Source organism: Danio rerio, chromosome 24, assembly GCF_049306965.1.
Source record: "Danio rerio strain Tuebingen ecotype United States chromosome 24, GRCz12tu, whole genome shotgun sequence".
Lineage (NCBI taxonomy): Eukaryota > Metazoa > Chordata > Actinopteri > Cypriniformes > Danionidae > Danio > Danio rerio.
In genome coordinates this window covers 34,839,155-34,866,040 of record NC_133199.1, presented here as the reverse complement: position 1 = coordinate 34,866,040, position 26,886 = coordinate 34,839,155, and the positions used below count along the sequence as shown (strand labels likewise).

The 26,886-nt window shown below is 32.1% G+C and overlaps 1 protein-coding gene across 4 annotated transcripts in view; it reads right to left on the bottom strand.

Annotated features, from left to right (window-relative positions):
* dpyda (dihydropyrimidine dehydrogenase a) overlaps nucleotides 1–26,886 on the bottom strand; it is a 384,430-nt gene that overhangs the window by 52,746 nt on the left and 304,798 nt on the right. For 3 of the 4 annotated variants that reach the window (XM_073940926.1, XM_073940928.1, XM_073940927.1), the window contains one exon: nucleotides 14,006–14,148. In XM_073940926.1, coding sequence (XP_073797027.1) covers nucleotides 14,006–14,148 — 143 coding nt within the window. Of the gene's footprint in view, nucleotides 1–13,956; nucleotides 14,149–26,886 lie in introns of all 4 variants that reach the window. The other variant, XR_012399471.1, reaches the window with a different exon arrangement.

The window sequence follows — 26,886 nt, the reverse complement described above, 5'->3', positions numbered from 1 at the left end:
TTCTAAGATCGCATTTGAACCCTATTGTCAAACCTTGCTTTTAAGTAAACTCCAATTAAAAAAATGACTTTCAACCAGCCAAAGTGGCTAGTGGTGGAGTCTGTCTAACCGCCACAGCTAAAATGTACCCGCATTTGGTGGGTGTTAATGTAAAGCCCTGTATGTGTATATATATATATATATATATATATATATATATATATATATATATATATATATATATATATATATATATATATATATATATATATATATATATACACACACACACACAGTTGAAATCAGAATTATTAGCCCTCCTGTTTATCCCCCCTCCTCCAATTTCTGTTTAACAAAGAGAATATTGTTTAACACATTGCTAAACATAATAGTTTTATTATTATTACTAATTTCTAATAACTGATTTGTTTTATCTTTGAAATGATGACAGTCAATAATATTTGACTACATATTTTTCAAGACACTTCTATACAGCTTAAAGTGATATTTAAAGGCTTAATTAGGTTAAAAAAAACAGTTTTTGAAATTTTTAAAACTCATTTTAAGCTCAATATTGTTTACCCACTTTAAGCTGAATACTATCATGCAAAATAACGAGTAAAAAATATGTAGACATCATGACAAAACAAAATAAGTTAGTTATTAGAAATCAGTTATGTTAAAATGTTAAAATAAATCTGTTAAAACTCACAGGAGGGCTAGAAATCTTTCCTTATGTGTATATATAATAATAAAAGTTGCTTTAAGTGGTCTAAATACGCAAACTACATTTCCTGCTCTAGCTGAATCCTCCCAATGTACTGTAACACAACCTTAATGCAACCTTGCAGCAACACTATATAAGCATTTACATATTTTTCTAAGGCACACTCCAAACCGTGCTGCTTGTTAAAAGCGTTGTGTTGTCAACAAATCTGTTGTTTTCACCCCTCTCTACGGAAACATTTAGCAGTTTGAGACGAAATTACCAAATCCTGATGCTTTCTGGGCCACAAGTCATTTTTACTACTTGATGACGGTCTCTTTATTGCAGCTCGCAACTGTTTACATGCACCGAGAAGGACCCAAATTACAGTGCGGATCATTAAGATTGAACCAGCTCTGCCATTAGTGAAATATTGCTCCATTGCCCCCAAAGACCTCCCTATGAAAACACCGTCCTGATCTCCTAAACGCAGCTATTTTACTGTCTCATTATGACAGGCCAGAATCTATCATAACAGCCCAATCTTATTAAAGGAGCAGACATTAGACTTTACAACAACACGGTGAGTGCGAGCGCTTGACATCATTGCTTCAGTAAATGAAAGTCATTTGACTGTGTTAGGCTGTTTTTCAGGAGCTGCAGGCTTTCCAGGATCTTTGGATTTGTATAGTGAAGTGTACAGTGGGTTAGATTAATGCACAGCATATAATCAATATGACTTTGCTTCCCTTGCAGAGTAACTGACTATTTAAATATGTATGAATTTATATTATTAAAATTGTCTTATTAATAATAATAATAATAATAATAATAATAATAACAATAACAATAATAATAAATTAATCCTTACATTTATATAGCACTTTTCTGGACATTTAAAGTGCTTTACACATTAGGGGGAATCTCCTCATCCACCACCAGTGTGCAGCATCCACTGATGATGCAACGGCAGCCATATAGCATCAGACCGCACACCACACTCCAGCTGATTGGTGGAGAGAGGAAGGAGTGATAAAGCCAATAATGCTATGGGGATGGTTAGGAGGCCATGATGGACGGAGCCCAGTGGGCAGATTTGGCCAGGATGCTGGGGTTAAAACCCTACTCTTTTTTTTCGAAGGACATCCTGGGATTTTTAATGACCACAGAGAGTCGGGACCTCAGTTTAACGTCTCATCCGAAAGACGCCGCTCACTGAGCAGTATAGAGTCCCCTTCACTATACTGGGGCGTTAGGTATCACACAGACCGCAGGTTGAGAGCCACCTGTTGGCCTCACTAACACCACTTCCGGCAGCAACCTAGCTTTCCCATGTGGTCTCCCATTTAGGTACTGACCTAAACAGCAGAACTGCTTAGCTTCAGTGGGCACCATGTGAGAGTGGCAGAGAACTAGCTGCCAGCTAGCTAATGTAAATTATTAAATGTTTTCTTTTACCTAATTCAAGAGTTCCCACTTAGATATTCTTAGCATTTATAGCAGGTTTGGCATGCTGTCCCAGGAGAGAACCCTGAGCTCGGATATATTTGAGCCCAAGGCTCCTGCCCGGTCAATAAGCAGCCATTTTGATCCGAGATCAGGTTGGTCTCGAGAGCTCCCCCTAGGAAAAGGGAGGAAAAGGAGGGGATCGGGTGGAAGAGGGGATTCTTCCAAAAGGAAGATAGAGCAGTAGGGAGAAAATGATCCATTTATTGTAAACTAGGATCACTCTGATTATTACTGATTACAGATGAGCAGCCAGTCATGCTCAATCATATTACGTGCTCCTCTCGAAATTAGTTTAAGAAACGTTACTTCACTAAAGTGTACGTGCACTAAATGAAGTTATTTACAATGAGCTGAAACAACACAATGTATTGAGTGTGTTTTGGGACAACTTAATTGTATTATGCTTAGTCCACTTAAATTTGTAAACTAGTAAACTAGTAAGTTAACTTAATTTGCTACATGTTGTACATGTTGCTTTAATGTTGCATGATTCGATTACATTTTATTCACTTATTTATTTACCAATTTATAATAATACCAATACTAATACTACTACTACTACTACTACCACTACTACTAATAATGATAATATTATTTATAATAATAACAATAAAAACTATAACAACAACAACAACAATAATAATAAAGCAACATTTAAAAAAAAACTGCCTTATATATTCCTAATGCCATTCAAAGTTTAATTACTTAATTATCTATTTCAATATTAATATAATCAACATTGAGAAAATACTCCTCCCGCTCTGAGCCCTTCCCCCCATTAGTGTTTGTTTGTTGTGTAAAATGGAATTTGTCAGTAGTAGAAGTGAAAAATATATATACTCTGAATACTTTCAAAGCACCTTGTTCTGACAAAAATATAACATTATATTTTTCTATAATATATTATAAAGTTTTATAAATTAAATTGAACCCATATTATGACATTTTCTATTTTTTTTCTCCACAAAACATTTAAGCAGACAGTTAATTGTGTAAGCCATTTTTTTTCTGCAGCTGGTAAATTTCCAGGATCTTTGGATTTGTTCTGAATAGTACGGTGGGTTAGTTTTATGTGGACATGCATGAAAGTCAATACAGCACCACGAGGAGCCCCGGATCCCCTACAGGGTGATTGCAAAGCGATGTATTCGGTAATGAATCAACTAAAGAGTATCGATCGACAAGCAGATCACATTAGCAGCGGTGGAATAAAGTACATGGGCTCGCAGAAACCTGCTAGCGTTTCAGCTCTGGAGGTTATTAGCTTGTCTGGTTTGTCAGATGATGCTGTGTAATGTGAATCAACCTCACGTTTACAAAAAAAAAAAAAAAGGAAAATTCAGCCAAAAAGGGAAATTCTTCCATTATTCAGACACACGCATGTCATACAGTGCTCAGCATATATAGGAACACCCCTCTCAAATCTATCTTTTGAATTAAGATTTTTATCAAACCATATATATAACCAATAACTTTCGGTAACAGTCCAAAAACTAGGACACCCAAATTGATATGTACGAAAAATATTAAATACAAAATTTTAAAAAAGTAAAAACTAAGAAAAGCAAAAAATTAAAATTAAATAATAATAATAAATAAATAAATAAATAAATAAATAAATGAATAAATAAATGAAAAAAAAAAAAATAGAAATTTTGTAGGTAGTGATTTTTCTGCAATATTTTGCTTGAATTTAATTATATTATCTTTCAATTTCTTAATATATTTGGTGACTAAAATATTATTTTTAATAAATGTGTTTTGTTTGAATGCATCAAAATACATTGCCTATATTCATTAAAAATGGATAAAAATATTCATTTTCAAAATGGGCTGTACTCAATCATGCTGAGCATTGTATATAACATTCTTCGTTTTGTGAAACATTTCAGTTGTTTTTGTCTCCTCCTCTGCCGTTTTTACCTCAACATTTTTACATATGCAGTGACTTCTTATGTATCTTTCAGAAGCACAGTTAAAAATACAGACTGTAAAAAGAGCTTTTTGCGTTCACAAATTCTTTACATTTTCTTAGTGTGATTTTTTTAAAGAACCATTTTGCAATACAGTAACAGTTTTTTTTTACTGGGCTGTATTTACTCATTTAGCAGATGCTTTTATCCAATGCAACTTACAAGTGAGGATAAAACGTGCACTTTTAATCATCAGATGGCAGGAGTATATAGCAAGTCTAAGTTAGTTTAGATTTATTTATTTTTTTTCTCAGAGCACATAGAGATTAAAGAATGCGTCCTACAGGGGGGTTGTCAAGCACACTCACCTGTGTGAAGCACACTCAATTTTACAAAGAAACATGCAGCAACAGCCTAATAAAAGGACACAATTTTATTTACTGTATAATTTATTTAATGATTCGAAAAATCACGATAAAATCTAATCGTAAAATCAAAATTGTGAATCAAATTGTAAGTTGAGTAAATCGTTAGATTCCTAAGCAGCACAGAATGCCATTTTAGAAACAGAAAGCACCTTTAAAAACATTTAAAACACATGCAACACCTATTAACACACTTTTAAATCATATATATTTTTGAAGTTTTCTATCTATCTATCTATCTATCTATCTATCTATCTATCTATCTATCTATCTATCTATCTATCTATCTATCTATCTATCTATCTATCTATCTATCTATCTATCTATCTATCTGTCTGTCTGTCTGTCTGTCTGTCTGTCTGTCTGTCTGTCTGTCTGTCTATCTATCTATCTATCTATCTATCTATCTATCTATCTTATAAAAATGACCCCATAAAATCAGTTTGATTCGACAAACATCTTAAAACATGAACCCTCTAGACAAACTGATTTATTAAAATCAATATTTTCCCATGCTAATCCCAATCTCCCAATGCTAATCTCATTATCCTCAATGCTATTCTAATCTGCTTCTCAAAGTGAAAGACACTGCTGCTGAATCGGACATCACTGCGACATCTACAGCCTGAGCAGAACACAAGAACCCCTGAGTTATGATTTTAATAAAGGATCTGCTGTCCTCCAACACCCCCTGCATCACCCAAATGGGGCCATTTGTCTGTTTTTGCACACATTTGCTTGACTTTTAGAGAAAATCCAAAGCCGCAGGTATTTCCTCACAGTTATCTTTACCGGATAAATCAGACTCCGGTAGACCACCATATCCTAATGCCGTCAATAACTCAAGAAAAGTCAAAACTCTACAGGTTCAACACTCTTCGATCTGCAGAAATCAATACAGGATATGAATGCACTTCATTATATTATTTGTTCTTCGGAGAATACTTCTGATGTGGAGCCCAAATCGATGCGTCTGCTTAGAAACAATGCAGCGTTTTGTGTTTACATCGAGACGTTCGAAGAGCCTGATTCTCCCATTCAGTTCCACCACAAGACTTGCTGATTGCAATAGTTGGAAACGCAGAGCTTTCTTTCATTTTCACCCAGAAGTTGCTCGGTTCTCCATTGACCCAAACCTGACCTGATTTCGGAGAACAAAACTATCCAGGCCAGCTTGAGCAGATTTTATCATAATTAAAAAGGATCTGGTTTAGATGCTTTGCTTCTTTGAAAAAAGTAAAAAATAGAAATAAATAAATAATAGTAAAAATAATTAAACCTAATTATTGTTTATTTGATAGATTTTATTCAATATTTATTTTTTACTATTTAACATATACAGTTGAAGTCAGAATTATTAGCCCCCATTGGAATTTTTTTTCTTTATAAAATATTTTTATATTAAATTTAAAAAAGATGCAACAACAACAACAACAACAACAACAACAACAACAACAACAATAATAATAATAATGATAATAATAATAATAATTATCATGATAATGATAATGATAATGATAATTATAATGATAATAATAATAAGAAGAATAAGAATAATGATAAATTATACAAAAAATTATATATATATATATATATATATATATATATATATATATATATATATATATATATATATATATATATATATAGTTGAAGTATAATCTTTTTTCTTTTTTAAATATTTCTCAAATAATGTTTAACAGAGCAAGGAAATTTTCACAGCACGTCTGATAATATTTTTTTCTTCAGGAGAAAGTGTTATTTGTTTTATTTTGGCTAGAATAAAGGCAGATTACATTTTTTTAGGAACCATTTTAAAGGACAAAATTATAAGCCCCTAAAATTTTTATCGATTGTCTACAGAACAAACCATTATTATACAATAACTTGCCTAATTACCCTAACCTGCCTAGTTAACCTAATTAACCTAGTTAAGCTTTTAATTGTCACTTTAAGCTGTATAGAGGTATCTTGAAAAATATCTAGTAAAATATTATTTACTGTCATCATGACAAAGATAAAATAAATCGGTTATTAGAAATTAGTTATTAAAACTATTGTTTAGAAAATGTGTTAAAGAAATCTTCTCTCCGTCAAACAGAAATTGGGAAAAAAATAAACAGGGGGGCTAATAATTCAGGGGGGCTAATAATTCTGACTTCAACTGTATAAAATAAAATAAATCCATTTTAAATTAATAAAAAATATAATATACATACACACTGCTTTAAAAAGCTAAATAAACTGGGGAAAAATATCTTAACTATTTAATTATGACAGCTCATGAAGTGAAAATAAAACAAATTAAAATAAATTAACATAAAATAAAATCCTTATTATCCTATTAACAAATGGACTTGCTAAATATGTAAATACAATAGAATAAAGATTTTCTCATTATTTTACTATGTATACAGTCACATTGTGAAAAGGGTAATATGCAAACAGATTTAGCATTACCAACTGCAAATATTTATAAACTTGAGCAGATGGAAATGTATAAAACACGTTTAATACCTTAACTATTTTTGCTATGGAGGACACTAATAAACAAATAAATAACTAAATAAATATAAATCTAACTGATTTAAAGCAAAATAAACTGGTAAAAATAAAATTAATATTTGAACATTTCTCTTTTGCAGGAACAAATATAATAAATATTAAATTCAATTAAATGAATATAAAATAAAAAATAAATTAATAAATTAAAATAAAATAAATATTTTATCATTTCTCTATTGCAGGAACAAATAAAATAAAATATTATAAAAATTATTTAAAAAGTTAATAAATTCAATTAAATTAAATGACTGTGTGAGTAATCAAATTAAATTACTTTGTTAAATCAAATGAAATGAAACAAATGGGTAAATTAATGAAATGAATGGATGGATGGTTGGATGGATGGATAGACGGATGATTTAATAAAATAATACATACATAAATAAACTGATTAAAAAACAAACTGATGGAAACATTCATTCATTCGTTCGTTCATTTGTTTGTTAGTTCACTCGCTAGTTCTTTCTTACATTCATTCATTCATTCATTCATTCATTCATTCATTCATTCATTTTCCTTCGGCTGAGTCCCTTTATTCAACTGATAGAAACTGTTTAATTAAATGTCTAAAAGATAGCCAGCTCAAAAAACGAAAATAAATGAAAATAATATTTAATAAATAAATAGTAAACTAATAAATGAAAAGTAAGTAAAGTATAAACAAACTAATTAATACATTAATAAACATTAAACAAACGAACAAATGACAATGAATTCAAATAAACTGATTATAATAAATTAGTTCTTGTGGACACTGCTTATAATATGAAAACAAATTAAAATAAAACAAAATGATTTTTCACAAAGGAAGACACTTTGGAGTCTCAACTTACTCTTCCATATTTATTCAGAATCTGCTCAGTTCTCCACTGACCCAAACCTGACCTAAAATCCCAGAAAGAAACCACCCAGGCTCAGACTTTCTCCTTGTTATAAAGGATCTGGATATAGTTTTGATGCTTTGATGTGTCTGAAAGGACGTGTGTGTCTGTGTGTGTGTGTGTGTGTGTGTTCTCCACAAACTCATCATCCTCATCCTAATCCTCCACTAAACCCAAAATATTAACACGAAAACACAATTTCTTTCATCACTCCCAGGGACGGCTTTAAAGCGAGAGAAAAGCATCACAAATAGTGATTATATTGTGTAAAATGAAATACAAATTAGAGCTTTTTAGAGCAGGCGGATGTGTAATTGAAAGCATTATGATTCTATCAAGAGCCCGAGTTATTCAGTAATTAAATTTCCGTATTAACTCAAAGGACAAATGTCTGAATGCAAAAAAAAAAAAAAAAAGCCTCTTCGAATCCCAAGTGTTCAGGTAGACATTACCAAAACATTAAATCAACCTTTAAAAGTAGTGGATGCATTTATTTAAAGACGAAGATTGGATTTGCATACAGATTCTGGGTTTGATTACTCCCCGGAGCCGTGATGTGGAGAGTTTAGAAACACTTTTCAATCCGCAGTCTAAATATTACGCTTAACCATACGGTATCTCATTTAGGGCAAAGTTTTCTAATTAAAACTTTCTGTACAGCTGAGAGACGAACGCAGGGGCTGACAATAGCAATTAAAAGGAAGTGCGTATCGATGCACAAACACAATGCGCACCGTGACAAATCGTGTCATAAACTTTGGAGTTGGAGTTGCATGGATTATTAATAATGGTGACGTCACACAATAAGTGAGCTATTCCAGGTTGGGATGATGAGTTTGAGCAGCGCTGGGGTTTTAATGAGCTGTTAAGAATTTTATATAGTAATAATGTTCATTAATGTGAATGAAAGCCATTATAAAGCCAAGCAGTTATACAACAGCCAGTGGGGAGGGGGGGGTGGATATGGCTTTAAAAGTCGAATCAGCCATGGAAAATGAATCTTCAATGCTTTAGAACAGTGGTTCTCAAACTTTTTTCACCAAGTACCACCTTAGAAAAAAATTGTCTCTCCAAGTACCACCTTACGACGCTATTTTTTAACCAGTATTAAAAATAGCGTTGTGGGCCTAATTAAGCAGTACATGTGTGCACAGTTTAAAAACTATGCAGATTAATTCCTATTATTAAGAATATGTATTATTGTCAGTCACTTTAAACATTTTAAATAGTCTGAACATTAACTGTGCTTGCAGGTAAAAAAAAAAAAAAACGTTTTAGTTAAAATGTGCTTTTAAAGGTTCATAAAAAATGGCGCTGTTCTTAAAAAAGTAAAAAGAAAACTGCTGCACTTAAATTTAAAGTATTCATAGTTGCCTATTCATCAAAAGCTGGAAATGTTGCTTGGACCTCATAAATATAGGCTATATGTCATATTCATACACTTTTAGACAAATCTTGAAATGTTAAATTTACATATGACAGGGTTCATACAGGCACAGCCTAATGAAAATCAATTCCAGCACCTATTTTTTTTCAAGACTGACATGCTATGTATTGAAGACCTGAAATGTATTCTCAGCAACCCATAAAACATTGCATAGGAATAGATACACATAAAAACCATTAATAATAATAATAATAATAATAATAATAATAATAATAATAATATTTATTAATCATATATTAATAATATAAAAAACCTGCACTTAATGCTTGTGAAATCTTTTTTGTACTCAAGGAAAAATACTATTACACTGCTAAAATAACACAAATTTTAGTAAATAATACTAATATTAGGTAAAAGTACAAAGTACTCTTTTAAAAAGTACTAGTTGGTTACTTTTGAAAAAAAAATAATCAGATTTTCATTATGAAATCACTTTTTTAAGTGTAAACCTGATTGAATGGTTTAATTGCTTAAATCTCAAAGCTACATGTATAGGAATTTGCACTAACAAAGGAAGTATGGTCGATTTTTCCTTTCATGACAATTATTCTTTTTTCAATAGCATTGGCAAAACTACCACATAAACTTTAAGGCCATAGAGACACTTTTTGCCCATTTTTAAACAATATTTTCAAGCTTTGAAAGGTTTAATTAAAGTATATGGTAAAAATATTTAAATTTAGCCTTTTATTTACATATTTTACACTATTTTTCTTTACAATATGGCAAATCTGTTTCTTAAATAGCTGTACATCACATGTAGATTTTATTTTACACTTGATCTTAATCTAAAATACAAAAAAAATAATACAAGTACACTGTCAGTAAAAAAAAATAAATAAATGACTTCATTTTACTTGAAGTATTTGAAATATGACAACAATACATTTATCAAAGCAGTGCTTTAAGAGCATTAATGTTAATTTTAATAAATAAATAATACGTGACAACGAATTGTTTTGACCTGTAATGCTTTAAGACAGATCAGAATACAGCTAAATGTATAACGTTAAATCACACAAATACCTCCTCCAGAAACATTTCCAGCATAATTCTTTTGTCGTAAAGAAATAAGTCCCCCTTTGCTAAAAGTAAGTTTCACTTCACAATACAGCCAAATAAGAAGACCATTAGCATTGTCATCGATCATGCATCAATCTAATTCTAAATACTTGATAACTTTGAATACTTTTGACTAAATTTAGTCAAGGAATAAAGATAAATAATGTCTACTTTAATAGTAGAGAGAGATAGCGATTGTATTCAACCTTAGCACACAGGCGATCATGAGAGGACTTGCAGTTCATTTGAAAAAAAAAGCCTATTTAAGAGCTCGCATATCTGTTTTAGCGATTTGCGTACATGAATGCGCTCTCGTGTTAAAACAAAGCACTCGCCGCATTTGCAGAAATGAGTAATTGCGCAATACCTCCATTCCCGCGCCGCCATTCAGAATGTATTTAGAGGAGTGACAGGTCAGAGGCGAGTCGACTGGCTGTCGGAGAGCGAAACGTGTATGTAGATCATCAAAAAGGCAGGAAATATGTCCGCGGTTTAATTACTCTACTAGACATCTCTATAGTGAAAACATCCGAGAAGCATTATTCCAACAAAACATTTGTTTTTAAGTTGTTTTCTCTGTCTCTGCAACACAGAAAGCCTTTGTCCCGCCCTTACGTTTCACGCGACTAGAAAAGGTCGACTGTGATTGGCTACTTTTCATGTCAGTCAAATCACCCTTCAGAATCAATGCTTAAACTTCGGAAACTGATTTTCAGCAGCTTATGTCACAAAGCACTAAAATAAACATTCTAAGCACAGCGTTGTGATCGTACGCTTCACCAAGCAGACAATGCTGATCACATCGATGTTATATTACGCATCAAAGGATTAAAAGTGTTAATTGTTTCTTTCATTATTTGGCGATTCCTCCGCGTACCACTAGGAGGAAGCCCGCGTACCACTAGTGGTACGCGTACCACAGTTTGAGAACCACTGCTTTAGAAAAACTAAATAATAATAAAAAAATAATCATACAAATTATGATTACACACTGCAACTATTTATCAATTTTAGTTGATAAAATATTTTTTTTAAATATGCTTTTATTTAATTATTTGATCACACCTAAAAAAACTATGTTAAAAAAAAGGCAGTGGAAAAATGCAATAAAAAAGTCAGATATGCAAATTATTGAATTATTTAATTATATGCTGTATATCCACGTGTATATATGTGCATAATATTTACATTACTGAATTTCAGCAAATGTAAAATCCCTATTTAATGCATAAAAAGTTGAAGGTACTAAAAGCCAGTTTATTTAATGCCTAAACAATAAAAAAAAAAATATATATATATATATATATACACACACACACACACACACACACACACACACACACACACACACACACACACACACATCATTTTAATTATTTAACCACACATAGTAAACCTTGAAGATACAGTGCATCTGGAAAGTATTCATAGCGATTCACATTTTCCACATTTCTTTTTTTGTTTTTTTGTTTTTGTTACAGCCTTATTCCAAAACTGATTAAATTCATTTATTTTCTCAAAATTCTACACACAATACCCCATAATGACAATGTGAATTAAGATTTTTTTAAACTATTGCAAATTTATTAAATTGTTAAATTATTACAAATAGTTGTAAAATTTAAAGCCATATTCACAGCCTTTGTTCAATACTTTGCAGTACTTCTCAAGCTCTCTCAGGTTGGATGGGAAGTGACTGTGTACAGCCATTTTTAGATCTCTCCAGAAATGTTCAATAGGATTTAGATCTGGCTCTGGCTGGGCCATTCAAGGACATTCACCGAGTTGTTGTGAAGCCACTCCATTGATATTTTGGCGGTGTGTTTTGGGTGATTGTCCTGCTGGAAGATGAACCGTCACCCCAATTTAACGTCAAAAGAACTCTGTAGCAGGTTTTTATTCAGGATGTTTCTGTACATTGCTGCATTCATCTTTCCCACTATCCTGACTAGTCTTCCAGTTCCTGCTGATGAAAAACATCCCCACAGCATGATGCTGCTTCCACCATGCTTCACTGTAGGGATGGTATTAGCCTGGTGATGAGCGGTGCCTTGATTTCTTCAAATGTATCGCCTGGCATTCACTCCAAAGAGCTAAATTTTAGTCTCACCAGACCAGAGAATTTAGTTTCTTATGGTCTGAGAGTCCTTTAGATGGCAAATTTCAGTCGGAGAGTGGCTTCCATCTGATCACTCTACAATACAGGCCTGATGGGTGGATTGCTGAAAAGATGGTGGTCCTTCTGTAAGGTTCTCCTCTCTCCACAGAAGAACGATGGAGCTCAGACAGAGTGACCATCAGGTTATTGATCACCTCCCTGACTAAGGCCCTCAGCTTAGATGGCCGGCCAGCTCTAGGAAGAGTCCTGGTGGTCCCAAACATCTTCCACTTACAGATGATGGAGGCCACTGTGCTCATTGGAACTTTCAGAGCAGCAGAAATTTTTCTGTTTCTTTCCCCAGCCTTGTGTCTAGAGATAATCCTGTCTACATTAAGGTCTACAAACAATTCCTTTGTCTTCATGCTTGGTTTGTGCTTTGACATGCCCTGTCAACCCTGGGACCTCATATAGACAGGTGTATGCCTTTTCAAATCATATCCAATCACCTGAATTTACTACAAATGAACTCCAATTAGGCTGCTGAAACATCTCAAGAATGATCAGTGGAAACAGAATGTACCTGAGCTCAACTTAGAGCTTCACGACAAAGGCTATGCATATTTCACATGTAATGTTTTTATTTATTTATTTATTATTATTATTATTATTATTGTTATTATTATTATTATTATTATTATTATTTTGATTTGCAACAATTTAAAAAAATCTTTTTTCACATTTTCATTATGGGGTAATGTGTGTAGAATTTTGAGGAAATAAGTGAACTTCATCTATTTTGGAACATAAAAAAATTTATATAATATACACAATAAAATGAAAAAAATATACACAATAAAATGAAAAAAAAAAAAAAAAAAAAATATATATATATATATATATATATATATATATATATATATATATATATATATATATATATATATATATATATACATTATATATTTACATAAATATAAAATAAAAAAATAAAATAAAATAAATTTCCGACCAAACCTTACAAACTGTTCTGAAACAACGGCCCATTTTTGTCTTAAACAGATAAAGCGATAATGGCTAATTAATAATGATATGATATTGTGGTGTAACTTGTGGTGTAATTCTAAAGAGGCTATAAGTCACTTTCCAAAACCTTTTTGTTCAATGTTCCACGCTGGTGGAATGATATTCTCATTCCCACTCGGACTGCAGATTCACTGCTATCCTTAAAACGACAACCCGACAACCTCAAAGATCACCTGAACGACACCAGTGAATAAAACCATAACCACCCTGAGAATAATCTTTCTCTCTCTCCTTCTCTAAATATAAAAAAACTCCTACTGTAAACAAAAGCTTCTGCTAAATGACTAATGTAAATGTGATGTGATGTGCATATTTTTGGATGGAAACATCTTACCTGTAATACTGTGGCTCCTGCATGAAGGAACTGTAATGCAGACTCTGCAGAGTCGATGCCCCCGGTGGCCAATATAGGAAAATCCGGCAGAGCTTTTGCTATGGCAGAAACTGCACGCAATGCGATTGGCCGGATGGCATTTCCTGCAGAGATACAAACAAACGAAACTGTAGCAATTTATCATTAACTACTGAAAACATTTTTGTTTTTAGTAAATTGACTAGCTAAATATGTCAATACAAAGAAATAAAGAACATTAGTTTAAAATACTCTCATTAATTTACTGTGTATACTGCGCACATCGTGAAAAGGCTAATATGCTATCAGATTTATCATTACGAACTGCAAATATTTATAAACTGTTGCAGATAAAAATGTATTAAAAATGTGTAATACCTAAACTATTTTTGTTTTGGAGGACACTAATAAACAAATAAATAACTAAATAAATATAAATCAAACTGATTTAAAAGTAAAAAAAAACTGGTAAAAATTAACAAATTAAATTAATTGGATTAACTAAATTAAAAAATACATAAAATTAAAAATAAATTAAATACAAATAACAAAATAAAATAAAATTAAATTAAATTAAATATTTTTAAAAAATTATTGCAAGAAAAAATAAATAAGATAAAATAAATTAAAATAAAAAATAAAATAAATTAAATAAATAAATTAAATTATTAAAACAAAATAAAATAAAACAAAACAAAATTAAATAAAACTTCTATTTTAACATTTCTCTATTGCAGGAACAAATATTAAAAAATAAAATAAAATAAAGTATAGACTGGATAGTGAAAGCAAAGATAATGTAGTATTATCTATTTTTGATTTTTACTACACATGCTTTATTTTTTACATATATAAAGGACATGAAATAATGGAAAGACTTCAGATGGAAGGCCGACAGCAGACATAAATTATGTTGGTTAAACGGCGTCTCACCCTCTAAAATTTCAACCTGATCTTCTCTAGGGAGCGCTGCGCCTCCTTACATTACAGCCTTTATTTATTTACCTGAGCCGCAACGTCTTGAATAAAATTAAAACCTCTGATCTGATCCTGCTGACAGACGGGGCCGTTTATCACATTAGATTTAACTTCATTTCACTGGCAGCCTTTTTTTCCCCTCATTGATCAGTGGGACACATTGTCTCTCCTCATTTGGCGCTGGTGTCACTAAAGACAAAGAGCATAGGCCGTCGTTTCTTGCACACGCTAAATGACCTATTAATGACACACAGCTCTGAACACACATGAAAACTTAATGCCGGGCTTTCTGATGTCTGTTTCTTGTAAATCAACAGCTGATATATTTAAAACATAGGATGCACATTTATCATGTACAAAATAAAACAAAAATAATAAAAAATAATAAAAATAAAATAAACTTATAGATGCAAAGTAAAAAAAAAAAAAGCTAATGGGGAGATTTGCCATTATGCAAAAAAACATATTAGCCACAGCCATATCACACAGCAGACCAAGACTAGTGACTCCCTGAAGCTAAGCAGGGTTGAGCCTGGTCAATACCTGGATGGAAGACCACATGGGAAAACTAAGTTGCTGTTGGAAGTGGTGTTAGTGAGGCCAGTAGGGGGGTGTTCCTAATGTCCCAGTATAGTGAACGGGATACTGTTAGTGAGTGCGGTCATCTGTACAAGACAATAAACCAAGGTCAATAAATGGTAATTAAGAGGTCATTTCTGATTATCCACATCCACCTATTTGGTTCTATCACTGTCCCTCCACTCTCCACAAAACATTAAATTACAAAAAAAAAATGTTATAAATAATAATAAAAAATAATAATAAAGCCAAGTAATCGCAAATGTATTTTTTCTAGCCATTTGATGGCATTATTGTATTTTATGTATTTTTTTTGCAATATTTATATTTAAAGAAACACACCACTTATTTTATTTTCTTTTATTTTTTTAAAATATGTTAATTTTACAACTCTCTAAGAAAGTTAAACTATTGAGTTTTACTGTTTTTGAATCAAGCACTTTTAGCTTAGCTTAGCATAGATCATTGAATTGGATTAGACCATTAGCATCTTGCTCAAAATTGACCAAAGATCTTGAATATCTTAAACTTGATTAACTTGAAAGCTTGGTTTTTCTGCAGTTACATCGTGTAAAGACCGAAAGAAAGTAAGAATGAATGAATGAATGAATGAATAAATAAATAAATAAATAAATAAATAAATAAATAAATAAATAAATAAATAAATAAATAAATAAATAATTTAGCCATGGTACACTCTCAAAACAAATGGTACAATGTTGTACTAAAGAAGGTGCAAACCCTTGTCAATGCAGCAGTACCTTTTTATGGGACAGAATTGTACATTAAGATAAAGAAACAAAGTTGTACCATTGCAGTTTGTACCTTTAAGGACATGATTTGTACCATGGAAAACCAAAATGTAACTTTAGTTTTTTAGAACCTGCAAATACAATATTGTACCATCAAAGGTACAAATCTGACCCATGAAGGTACCACCACAGTGACAAGACACTTTGAACCAAAACAGTGTCAAAAATGCTTACCAAACATTTATTTAAAATGCCTTAAATGTCTAGTTTACAAAACCTACAGTTTTATGTTACCAGTTGTTTTGTATTATTAAGTCATAGAACTTAAACATTAATGTTCGTAAGATTTAAACACATACATGATGATTTATGCTTTAATTTGGACATTATTTATAAAATCATTTTGCTTTTCCAGCGATATTTATTTTGGTAGATATTGTAATACAGAAGGAATTGTCCTTTTCTGTGAGAACAATTGTGTACCTTTATTTCAGTTACCATAAAAGGCACAGAACAATGTCATAAGAGTTCTTTTCTGTACCATATAGGGCACAATGTTTCCTGAAGGAACATTATTTGTACCAATATGTACCTTTTTTCCGAGAGTGTACGGTGGCAAATTTCCTTGATTTTCACGCCGGAGTGACAGTACAGTTCCTAGCCATATCGGCCTAGAAAATAGCAACTTTTCTTTTCCGTCAGTTTAAAATAGAAAAACTAAAAAAAACTTTTATAATAATCAAGACTCAAACATTTACAGGTTTGAAAGCACACAAGGGTAAACAAGTAAACATTGAATTAATTTTCTTTTTGGGTGAACTATAATTTTAAACTGTTTTTCAAGTTTATTAATCTAAAACAATGTCTCTTTAAGGCTATTTTAGAGTCTTTTTCTGAAGTCATAGTAAAAGATTCGTAAGCTAGAATTGAATAATGTGTGACCCAAACTTCCTTTAAGATGAATTTACACGTATCCACAAAGTATCCTCTGCTTTACCATTCCGTGCACAACTCAATGAAAAAAAAAAAAAAAAACATCTGAAAAGTAATATACTGAAACGCATTGCCGTCGACTTAGTCAGTGGACACTTAGCAGGTCTGCCAGCTGACACTCAAATCTAATCCAAGGGATTTAAATGGGAGGAGGAACCATATTCAGTGGCCATGCAAGAATTGCCTCTCAGAGGAGATACTGACACCTCTAATTGCATTAGAAATGGATGAGCTGCTCTCAACAACTGCAGCCTCTCCACAGGTAGAACCCTGTCACCCCAGTGCTGTTTACAAACACACAAGAAAAAAATCAGTTGCTTTTATGAGATTCCAATGGGGGAAAAACAACAAAGAAGACATAGCAGGGCTCCAGAATGTGACTAATTGTCGTATGTGAGACATGGATTAAACTGCTTTTAACTTAAATGGCATCTTTCTACAATGTTATTTCCATACAAAACTGTGAATCCAATGATCAAACACTTTACTTTACATGTTTTCAACTTCTTTGCTTTTGCGTACCATTTACTATTAATTACTACATCACTATGAACAGTGTACTACTGGTACTTCTGTTTTTGTCTTACTCGGTTTCTGGAACCATTCTTTACCAGACTCAAACCCCGTTATCTTGGTCAACTTCTCACTGCGTCTTATGTCCTCTGACGTATGCTGCCAGCCACTGGGCAAGCTGGCTAAGTGCAGGAAAGCCGTCCATATGGGGGTAAGCAGTCAGCTGGTAAGCACGAAAAAGAATAGCGTCATACCGCCCCATAGCGTTCGTTTTAAACACGAAATGCAGCCATACGTACTTCTGGCTACATAATTTATGATCTCCAGAAAAGTATATAGGGCTACATTTTCAGAATTAGCCTATTTAGTAAGTTTCAGAAGACAAATTCACTAGAGGGCGCAGTCTACATTTTGTAAATCTGAAATATGTCACTTAGGGTATGTTTTGTTGTACATGTCATCACCTTCTTACATGTCTACAAGATGTCATACAACTCACCAAGTGAACCACTGACCTAAACCCTTGCCTAAACCCAACCAATATTTTTTCAAAATCAACCGTAAGAGAAAAGAGCACTGCAACCACCAAGCTTTACCTTGATTTTACAATGCTTTGATATTTTTTTGTAGAACCGTTCCACACCAGACTCAAACCCGATCAATCTGCATCATAAGTACAACACTGTTCAAAGTAAATTACAGAGCAAACTGACAATTCTAGAAAAGTTGCAAATACGCAAATGTATTCAATAAAAAAAAAAAAAAACATAAACCCCTAGCATTCATTTTAACTACAATCTGATTCTAAACAGGCCAACAAGTGACAATTAACTTTTAACCATTAACTTGAATTATTATTATTCCTATTAACTATTTATTAAACTTGTATTCCTTTAACTAGTAACTTTTTTTTCTTATTTAACTATTAGTCCTTTTAATTTTGCAGATGTCTCATTAAAACGTATACAAACTCATGAAACTGATCTGAGATCTGAGGTAAAATCTATGAAACATGTTCAGTGATTTGCCACTGGGGAGTGATCTAAATGGAGCCAAGTAATTAATGTGTATTTCATGGTTTTACACAGATCTAGCGGAGAAAGTTTACATTTTAAAATGTTTCAAAACAGTAATGATGTAATCTCTGTTTACTGAAATCATATGACCTTAGGAATTTGATAGCTTCCAAACTACAGATTCGAAGCTAAAGATTTGTGAAGATTTTGAAGCTTCCTCAAGCAGTGTTTGGAAAAAATAATTAGCTGCCTTAATTTTTTTTAAGTGAGTCAAATGAACTTTTCTAGTCATCTAAACTTACATCAAACATACTGACTAAAATATTAGATTTAAACTTTGTATAACTTAAAAAAAAATAAAACCTGATTAACTTTTTAAAATAAGTAAAAGCAACATAAAAATATTTATTGACTTGAGTTTTTGTCATTAATTTTTTTGCAGTGTAGTGAAAACAGCGTTATATTTGAACTGTGAAACAACAGGCCACAGTAGCCAAATGTCCATACTAAAGTGAAATGAATAGCTTGCAAAAAAGAAAATAAAACAAACAAATGTGAATAAGGTGTTCTATCAATTTGTTGAAGCAGCTGACTGTAGTATTGGTAACCTAGCAACCAAAGGTAGACAGCCAAAGATTATCTGCTTGTTAAGTCTTGACGTATCGGTGACATGAAATACTGTTTCCGGGTCTAAGTCGTATCATCATAAAACCATAGTTTACACTTCAGTCATTTGACTTGCTGCGTTACAAATACCAACATTTTAACAATTTATAAAAACGTAATCACTTTCTGGCTATCAGATGTTAGGCATGGATTGTGATCAAGATTTTCGAAAGTATTACAGTGCTTTGTAAACGTTAATTAGTACAGTTTGATGAGTCTCTCCATACAGTTTAATATCGTTTGTTGCCGGAAGCCTCTTTGCGTGACGTCACCCTTAACAAGCGGACAGATTACATAAAATGTCACTCATATAGTTTTGTATGTGGAAAAGTGTAACGATCAATATGGCGAATGAAGCCCCGCCTACTAGTGCAGGAGCCAATCATCGATCGATATAGACTGATGATTCTCCGGAGGAGAAGCTCAGATCAGACGTGTGCTTTTACGACAATTTATGTGATCAACAAACGCAATGTAATCTCAGCGAATACTTGCTTCATAGACATAAGAAATTTATCAACATAAAGCTTGAAATCCCTACTTTTAAATGAATCGACTTTTACACAAAAGTTTTCTGGTTTTGCAATATGTATGAAATGGACGCGATGTACAGTTCATTCTGTCAAACGCACATCACATAACAGCAACTACTCAAACCACCACAAACTTGTAAACCAAGAGTCACTTTCATTTCTGGAGGAGATTCGACATTAAGTTGTGGATTACTTCAGAGGACCAGTGTGATCTGACGATCATTATAAAGAGGATGATAATGTGTATTATGGCCATAAATGAGGTTGGTGTCGTGATCTTGTTCCTAATGCGCATGCACATTAGCTTGGGCAACTTGAAAATATACAGATTCTGTTTGATTCGGAGGTCACTAAACTAAACTTATGATGCAGTTGTTGTTTAATTTTATTAGTGTTTTTAAATATGTAATGTAATCGTAAGCTTGGCAAACAGTTTTGGAAAGTTTGATGTTTCCCTATTTTGATAGAATGTCTGAGCATACTGCCCGAGAGGCGTATTAAAGATGGCCACAGAGTGAAATGAATTGCCGTAAAGGGACTTTGAGACAGCTGATTAGTCACATGGTTGCAATGTTTGCAAGATCAGAGTTTATTCAGAAAATTCATCTCCATTTCCATTACTAAGAGAGTTTTATTTGAAATGTGGCATTTCCATCACTGGATTCTCATGCGATATTTTAAAATGCACATAAACACAGAGCGATGGAAACCCAGCTGCTGTTTGGGTATGATGAAAACCTGTGCTGTAATGGTTAGTCTTGCAGAAACCATGGTCGGGTCACTAGAGTCTCAGTGTTAGCGAGAAAGCTTCTCATCTTTGGTCGGTCTGAGACGCCTGCTAAAATGCTGTGTGTCAAATATTCTACTCCGATGAATAATTCTGAGCACATACGGATGTACAGAGAGTCAAGCAGGACTCCTATGCCTAGAATTTGGCATAATCAAACACAAAGAAGAAAGGAAATTGTAAAAAAAAAAAAAAAATCACGTACATGGTGAGGCAATTAGGGAAATACACACAGACCTGACCTATGGTATGATAATGAACATCCTGTCTTACTCCCTCAAGCGCACCCACACACACACAAATACACACAGAGAATGCTGGGAATGGTAATTGAACCTGAGGATATATACAAGAACTGTTCATTTGTATTAGAAGAACGTAAGTTATTGACACAGAAGGGCTAAAGAAGGTTTCAACCAAATCTACAACGTGGAATCAGATGTGAGAGGAATTAGAAGTCGTGGAGAAAATGTAGATGAAGAGCAGGAGCTTGAGGGCAAAGTGAAGACGTCAAACACACACACACACCCATCATTAGCATACGGTGTTAATGACTGATGGCTAATGCTCACACAGAACACCAGAGAGAACAGCACAGCTCCACTGGGTTTGCCGTAAATATTCTCATTCCATGTCTATATATTTAATTTTCTATAATTAAATGAAAACGCCAAGGCTAGTGATGCTTCGCTATTAATATCAGTCATACTTTGGGTTGGGGATTTGAAGTTTTAAGCATTAAACTTTAATAATAAACTAACACCGTTTGAGCTAACTTTAAAAAGAGGAAATTTGGTAACACTTCATAATAACTACACAATACGAACCATTTATTAAGCATTAGTAAATAGTGAATTCATCATTTGTAAAGCATCAACTCTTCATTAATAAACATTAGTAAGCAAATTATAACTGCAGCTACAAATGATAGATTCATGACTCACAACTACATTTATAATGTGCTTAATAACTGTATTTTCATATTTTGTTAACGCTTCATTTTTCATTACTAAATTAAGTATTGCATTATTTACAAAGCAGTTATTTAGGAGTAGTTGGATGTTTTTAAGACCACTCAGAATGAGTTAGTAAATGGTTAATTTTTAAATTAACATTTTTATATTTTATTATTCAGGCATATACTAATAGTTAATTTATGTGTTAATAAATGCTTTATTAACTCAACTTTATCAAATTTTTTGACCTAATCTAAAGTGAGGACTATTTATGCGGTAACACTTTACAATAAGATATCATCAGTTAATGCATTTACTAACATGAACGAATCATGAACAACACATGTACAGCATTTATTAATCATAATTAAACATTTACTAATGCATTATTAACATTTAAGTCCATGCTTGTTTACATTAGTTAATGCACCATGAGTTAACATGAACAAACAATGAACTACTGTATTTTCATTAACTAATGGTAACTAACATGAACAAATACAGTAGTAAATGTATTTTTCATTGTTTGTTCATGTTAGTAAATGCATTAATTAACATTAACTAATGAACCTTATTGTAAAGTGTGACCATTTATGCTTTATAAATCGATTATAAATGACGATTAAGAACATGTCCGAATCTACTTTTGCTAGGACGGTTTGCGGCCCGTTGCATGGTCTACAGGGTTGTGTTTATTCTCTTAATATGTTATGGGTGTGTTTTGAGCATAACATGCATTAAACTATCAGAGTCTCATCTCACATTCCCTTTAAGAGTCAGTTGCGTTGCACAATGGTGCATTTGCTATTTACACGGCGGACTTTGTAAGTGGATAAATGCTTCACTAGTTGAAAAAACAGTAAACAATCTGCAGCGCGAGGATAAAGAATGAAAATCCTTCATTCAGTCTCTTTACTTTCTCTTTCCTTTACCTTTACTCTTTACTTCTATACTTTCGTGGATAAGAAAACGATGTTGTACACACTCCACTGAAGACATCCACTAGCCTACATATTTAATTTCATTTATTAAGTGCAAGGATTTGATTCAAAACTATTTCTAAATTCAATTCTAATTTCCAGCAAACAAATAAATGAACAACATTAACAAAGTTTGGTCAAAAAACATATACAAAAACATACAAATCTTAACTTTTTTCATTCATTCATTCATTCATTCATTCATTCATTCATTCATTCATTGGCTTAGTCCCTATATTAATCTAGGGGGAGCAGCATATGTTTTACGCAGTAAAAGGATGCTCTTCCAGCTGCAACACATCACTGGGAAATAAACTAGTTTTTATTAAAACAAATGTAAATATGCATATAATAAATAATACTGCCCCAGAGATGAAGGCAGGTTTTTATATTTATGAAGAAAATAATATTTTTTGTAACATTTCAATACTTAAATTTTTTCAAATGTAATGGATTTGCTATTTAAACAACGTGGTGCATAAAGTAAAAATTACGGTTGTGCTGGTCTGAAAATCGCAACAAACACGCTCGGGTGTATGACAGGGCCCAAGTTGTTTTTGCTTCTACCCAAATAGATTTAACAGCAAAGCATATTATAAAACACTTTAGTGTTTTGAGTTTAAACAAACAAACAAACAAACAAACATAATTTCAATGACAGTACATCTTGTAAAAAGGGAATAATAAGACAGCATTAAATATGCAATTACATAATTTCTTATAATAACATTTTTTTTTTCGGAACAAAATTTTAATAAAAAGCAAAAAAATAAAAAAGTAAATAAATAAGTAAACACATCTCTCCGTGTTTAAAAATACTGAACAGAACAGTTACACCCTGACAACCAGACAAAACACATTTCTACTACAATAGTGAATTTAGCTCAAACAGCAAATACATTTTCTTGATAAACTGTACAAACATAGCTCAAAATTTTACTTTGCTTATAAGTGATTTTATTTGATCATCCTGATGGGTCCATCCTCTGCCTTTCCTGACAGTCACATTAGTATAATAAGCAATTTCCATGAATACCTGGCTTCATGTTACAATAACAGCATCAGGAGATGGTGAATGTGTGTCCCCGTTTGTATGTGATGTAATAAAAGACATAAGATAACTCTGACATTTGGGGAAATGTCATCAGTTCACCTTTTCTCTTTGATGAAATGATGGCATTACATTTACACAATTATCGGATTAAATAAAGTCACAAGGTAGAATCTGCTGGAAAAGCCATAAAATCCTTAAAAAAAAGCAATCACAAAGAAATTTATAACCCAGGTCAAGATGTCATTGAGTTTATTTAAGTCGCAATGGTGCAGCAATCATCCAATCAAGGTAGGAACTATATATCCTTAGTAATAGTTCACCAAAAATATATTTATTATATATTAAAGAACTATACATTTATATATGAAACTGAGATTCTTGGTAATTCATAAAATGCAAGAAAACATATAGAGACCTGAGCTGGGGCCCGAAATGTTAAAGTGAGTTGACCTTGGTGATCTGGGTGGACCTCTTTTAAAATAAATGTATAATAATAATAGTTTCTTGTATTTATCATCTATATTTTGACAATGCAGTAATTTATTTAACAAGTTGTAAACTATTTTTGAGTGCCAAACAATCACTTTTCAAAACATAAATAAATAAACAAATTCCACAGTCCTAAATACTTCACTTTGTCACAAGGCTTGTAGAAAGCAGAGCTTATAATCGTGATCCACACAAAGAGGCTAACTTTATTTCATAGCTTGGAAATCTTTTATTGAAATTAGATTGTATAATTGTTAAACATGAATTAAAAAAACATATTGGTTTGACTTTGTGAGATTACTATACATGGAACCTGCAGAAAACAGTTGACAGGCTGAACAAAAATTATATTTCATTCCTTGCCAGTAGGTGGCGCTTATTTACCAGTAATTATTTCATCCTGACCCGTAAACTAAAATAAACTCACAAATATTGAATTAAGACCGTTTATATAGTTTAATTTAACATCAACAAATGTCCTGCTATTTCTTTCAAGCTTTTCGAAATATGTAAAACAATCCGCGAAAAATACAGTAATTAGGTTACAGCGAAAATGTGCAAATAAGACTTTATATTTACTGCTAAGTTACAATAATATTATCATGTACTTTCTTCAACAGCAAATCAGAACAGTCAATTTAAGCAATTGACTTTAGAGCTGCTTTACCTCTGTAAAGTGGAGTCAAATAAATAAATAAAAAAAGCAATAGTTGGACATTCCCATTTTGTGCAATGGACAGGGGCTTTCAATTTTATTGACAAACTCACAATGAGTCTTATTGTTACAACCACCAGCAAACCAGACTTGTGGATTGCAGTGAATCATTCACTTTTACCCAGGATTACAAATATGTCACCATATGGACTATAGATCCTGTCATGCACACTCACCACACACTCACACCTGTTCCTGTTTTCCATTGATTGCTATAATACACACAGCTGAAGCTGTTCAGAACTGATTACATAGACTTTAAAAGCAGCACAGACAAACACACCAGCTGCTGAGTCTTGTTAACATAATCTGTTTATCTGTGAGCATTACGACATGTTTTTTCTTGTTTAGCCTAGCCATGCTTTGACCCTTACCTTGTGTTATCGTTTTGATTCATTTGACCACTCTTCTGGATTTGCCTGCATGTATCTGTTTGACCCTGTTGACCACTGCCTGCCTAACCATTCTTATAATAAACCTGCATTGTCTGTGCAAGAAACTGAACATAAATTACAAAATTATTTCTGTTAATCCAAAGCATGTATTGTTAGGAGTTATGCTGGCGCCTTGATGTCAAAACAACATAAAAAGCTATTTTTATATTTAATAATATTAAATATTTATTAATACTATTTTGTAATTACATTTAATTGCATTAATTACAACAAATAAATAAATGAAAAATACAAATAAATAAATACATATTTTTATTCAGTACTGATGCATTATATTGCATTATATTTTTTTTCCTATGGGTTTCTAATGTGGTAAATCAGCATATGGAGATTACTTTTATGAAGAGAAAAAACTTGTCTGTGTAAGACACTGAGCATTAATTACAAAATTATTTCTGCTCATCCACAGCATTTATTGTTGGGAGCTATCTGGCACTTTAATGTAAAAACAACCTAAAAAAACTATTTTTTTATATTTAATAACAACATTTTGTATTTACATTTAATTGAATTAGTTAATTATTAACAAAGCAAAACAAGGAAATTCAAACAAAGAAATAAGAGTCAAGTAGAGTCAAAATAAGAAATAAAAAGCAATAGATGGACATTCCCATTTTGTGCAATGGAGGGGGCTCACAATGACTCTCATGAGGAGAAACAGCTTGTCCGTGCAAGAAACTGAACATTAATTACAAAACTATTTCTGTTAACCCACAGCATGTATTGTTAGGGGCTATGCTGGCATCTTGATATTAAAACAACTTAGAAAAAGCAAGTCAAAAATGCAAATTGATATGAAGGGATGTCAATTGACTACCTTGATGTCAAAACCACACGTGACATTGGCGCCAAAAAATGCCAATGTCAATTAGAAGTCAATTTAATGTCATTTTTATTTTTTATTTTTTGAAAAAAAAAAAAAATAAATAAAATAAATAAATTAAAAAAACTCTTAAGATTTACACTAACAAAATTCAAATAAATGTTACATTCCTAAATCAAATACAATTAACTTGTCAATATCATGTAAAATTTACTTGATGTTTAATCTAACACTCCTAAATTAACTAAGTAAAAGTTAATTGATTATCTTTAATTTTAAATCTATATTTATTCAAATTAATCAAGCAATGTTAGTTCATGTTTCAGCGAAAGGAACATTATTTTTTTTAATAATTTAAATAATTCTTATTAGTTACAAATCAGTACATCTGCCATAACTTGTTTAATTAAAAACACACATTTCCGCTGACTTGTAATTTGTTATTTCATTTTAGTTTAAGCAAATTGAACCCAAGAACCAATTTACTTTAAAAATCCTTACTGATCTCAGAATTAGCGTTAGCATATAGCTATGGCTCTTTGAGTGAAGCATCAAACAATAATGTTGATAAAAT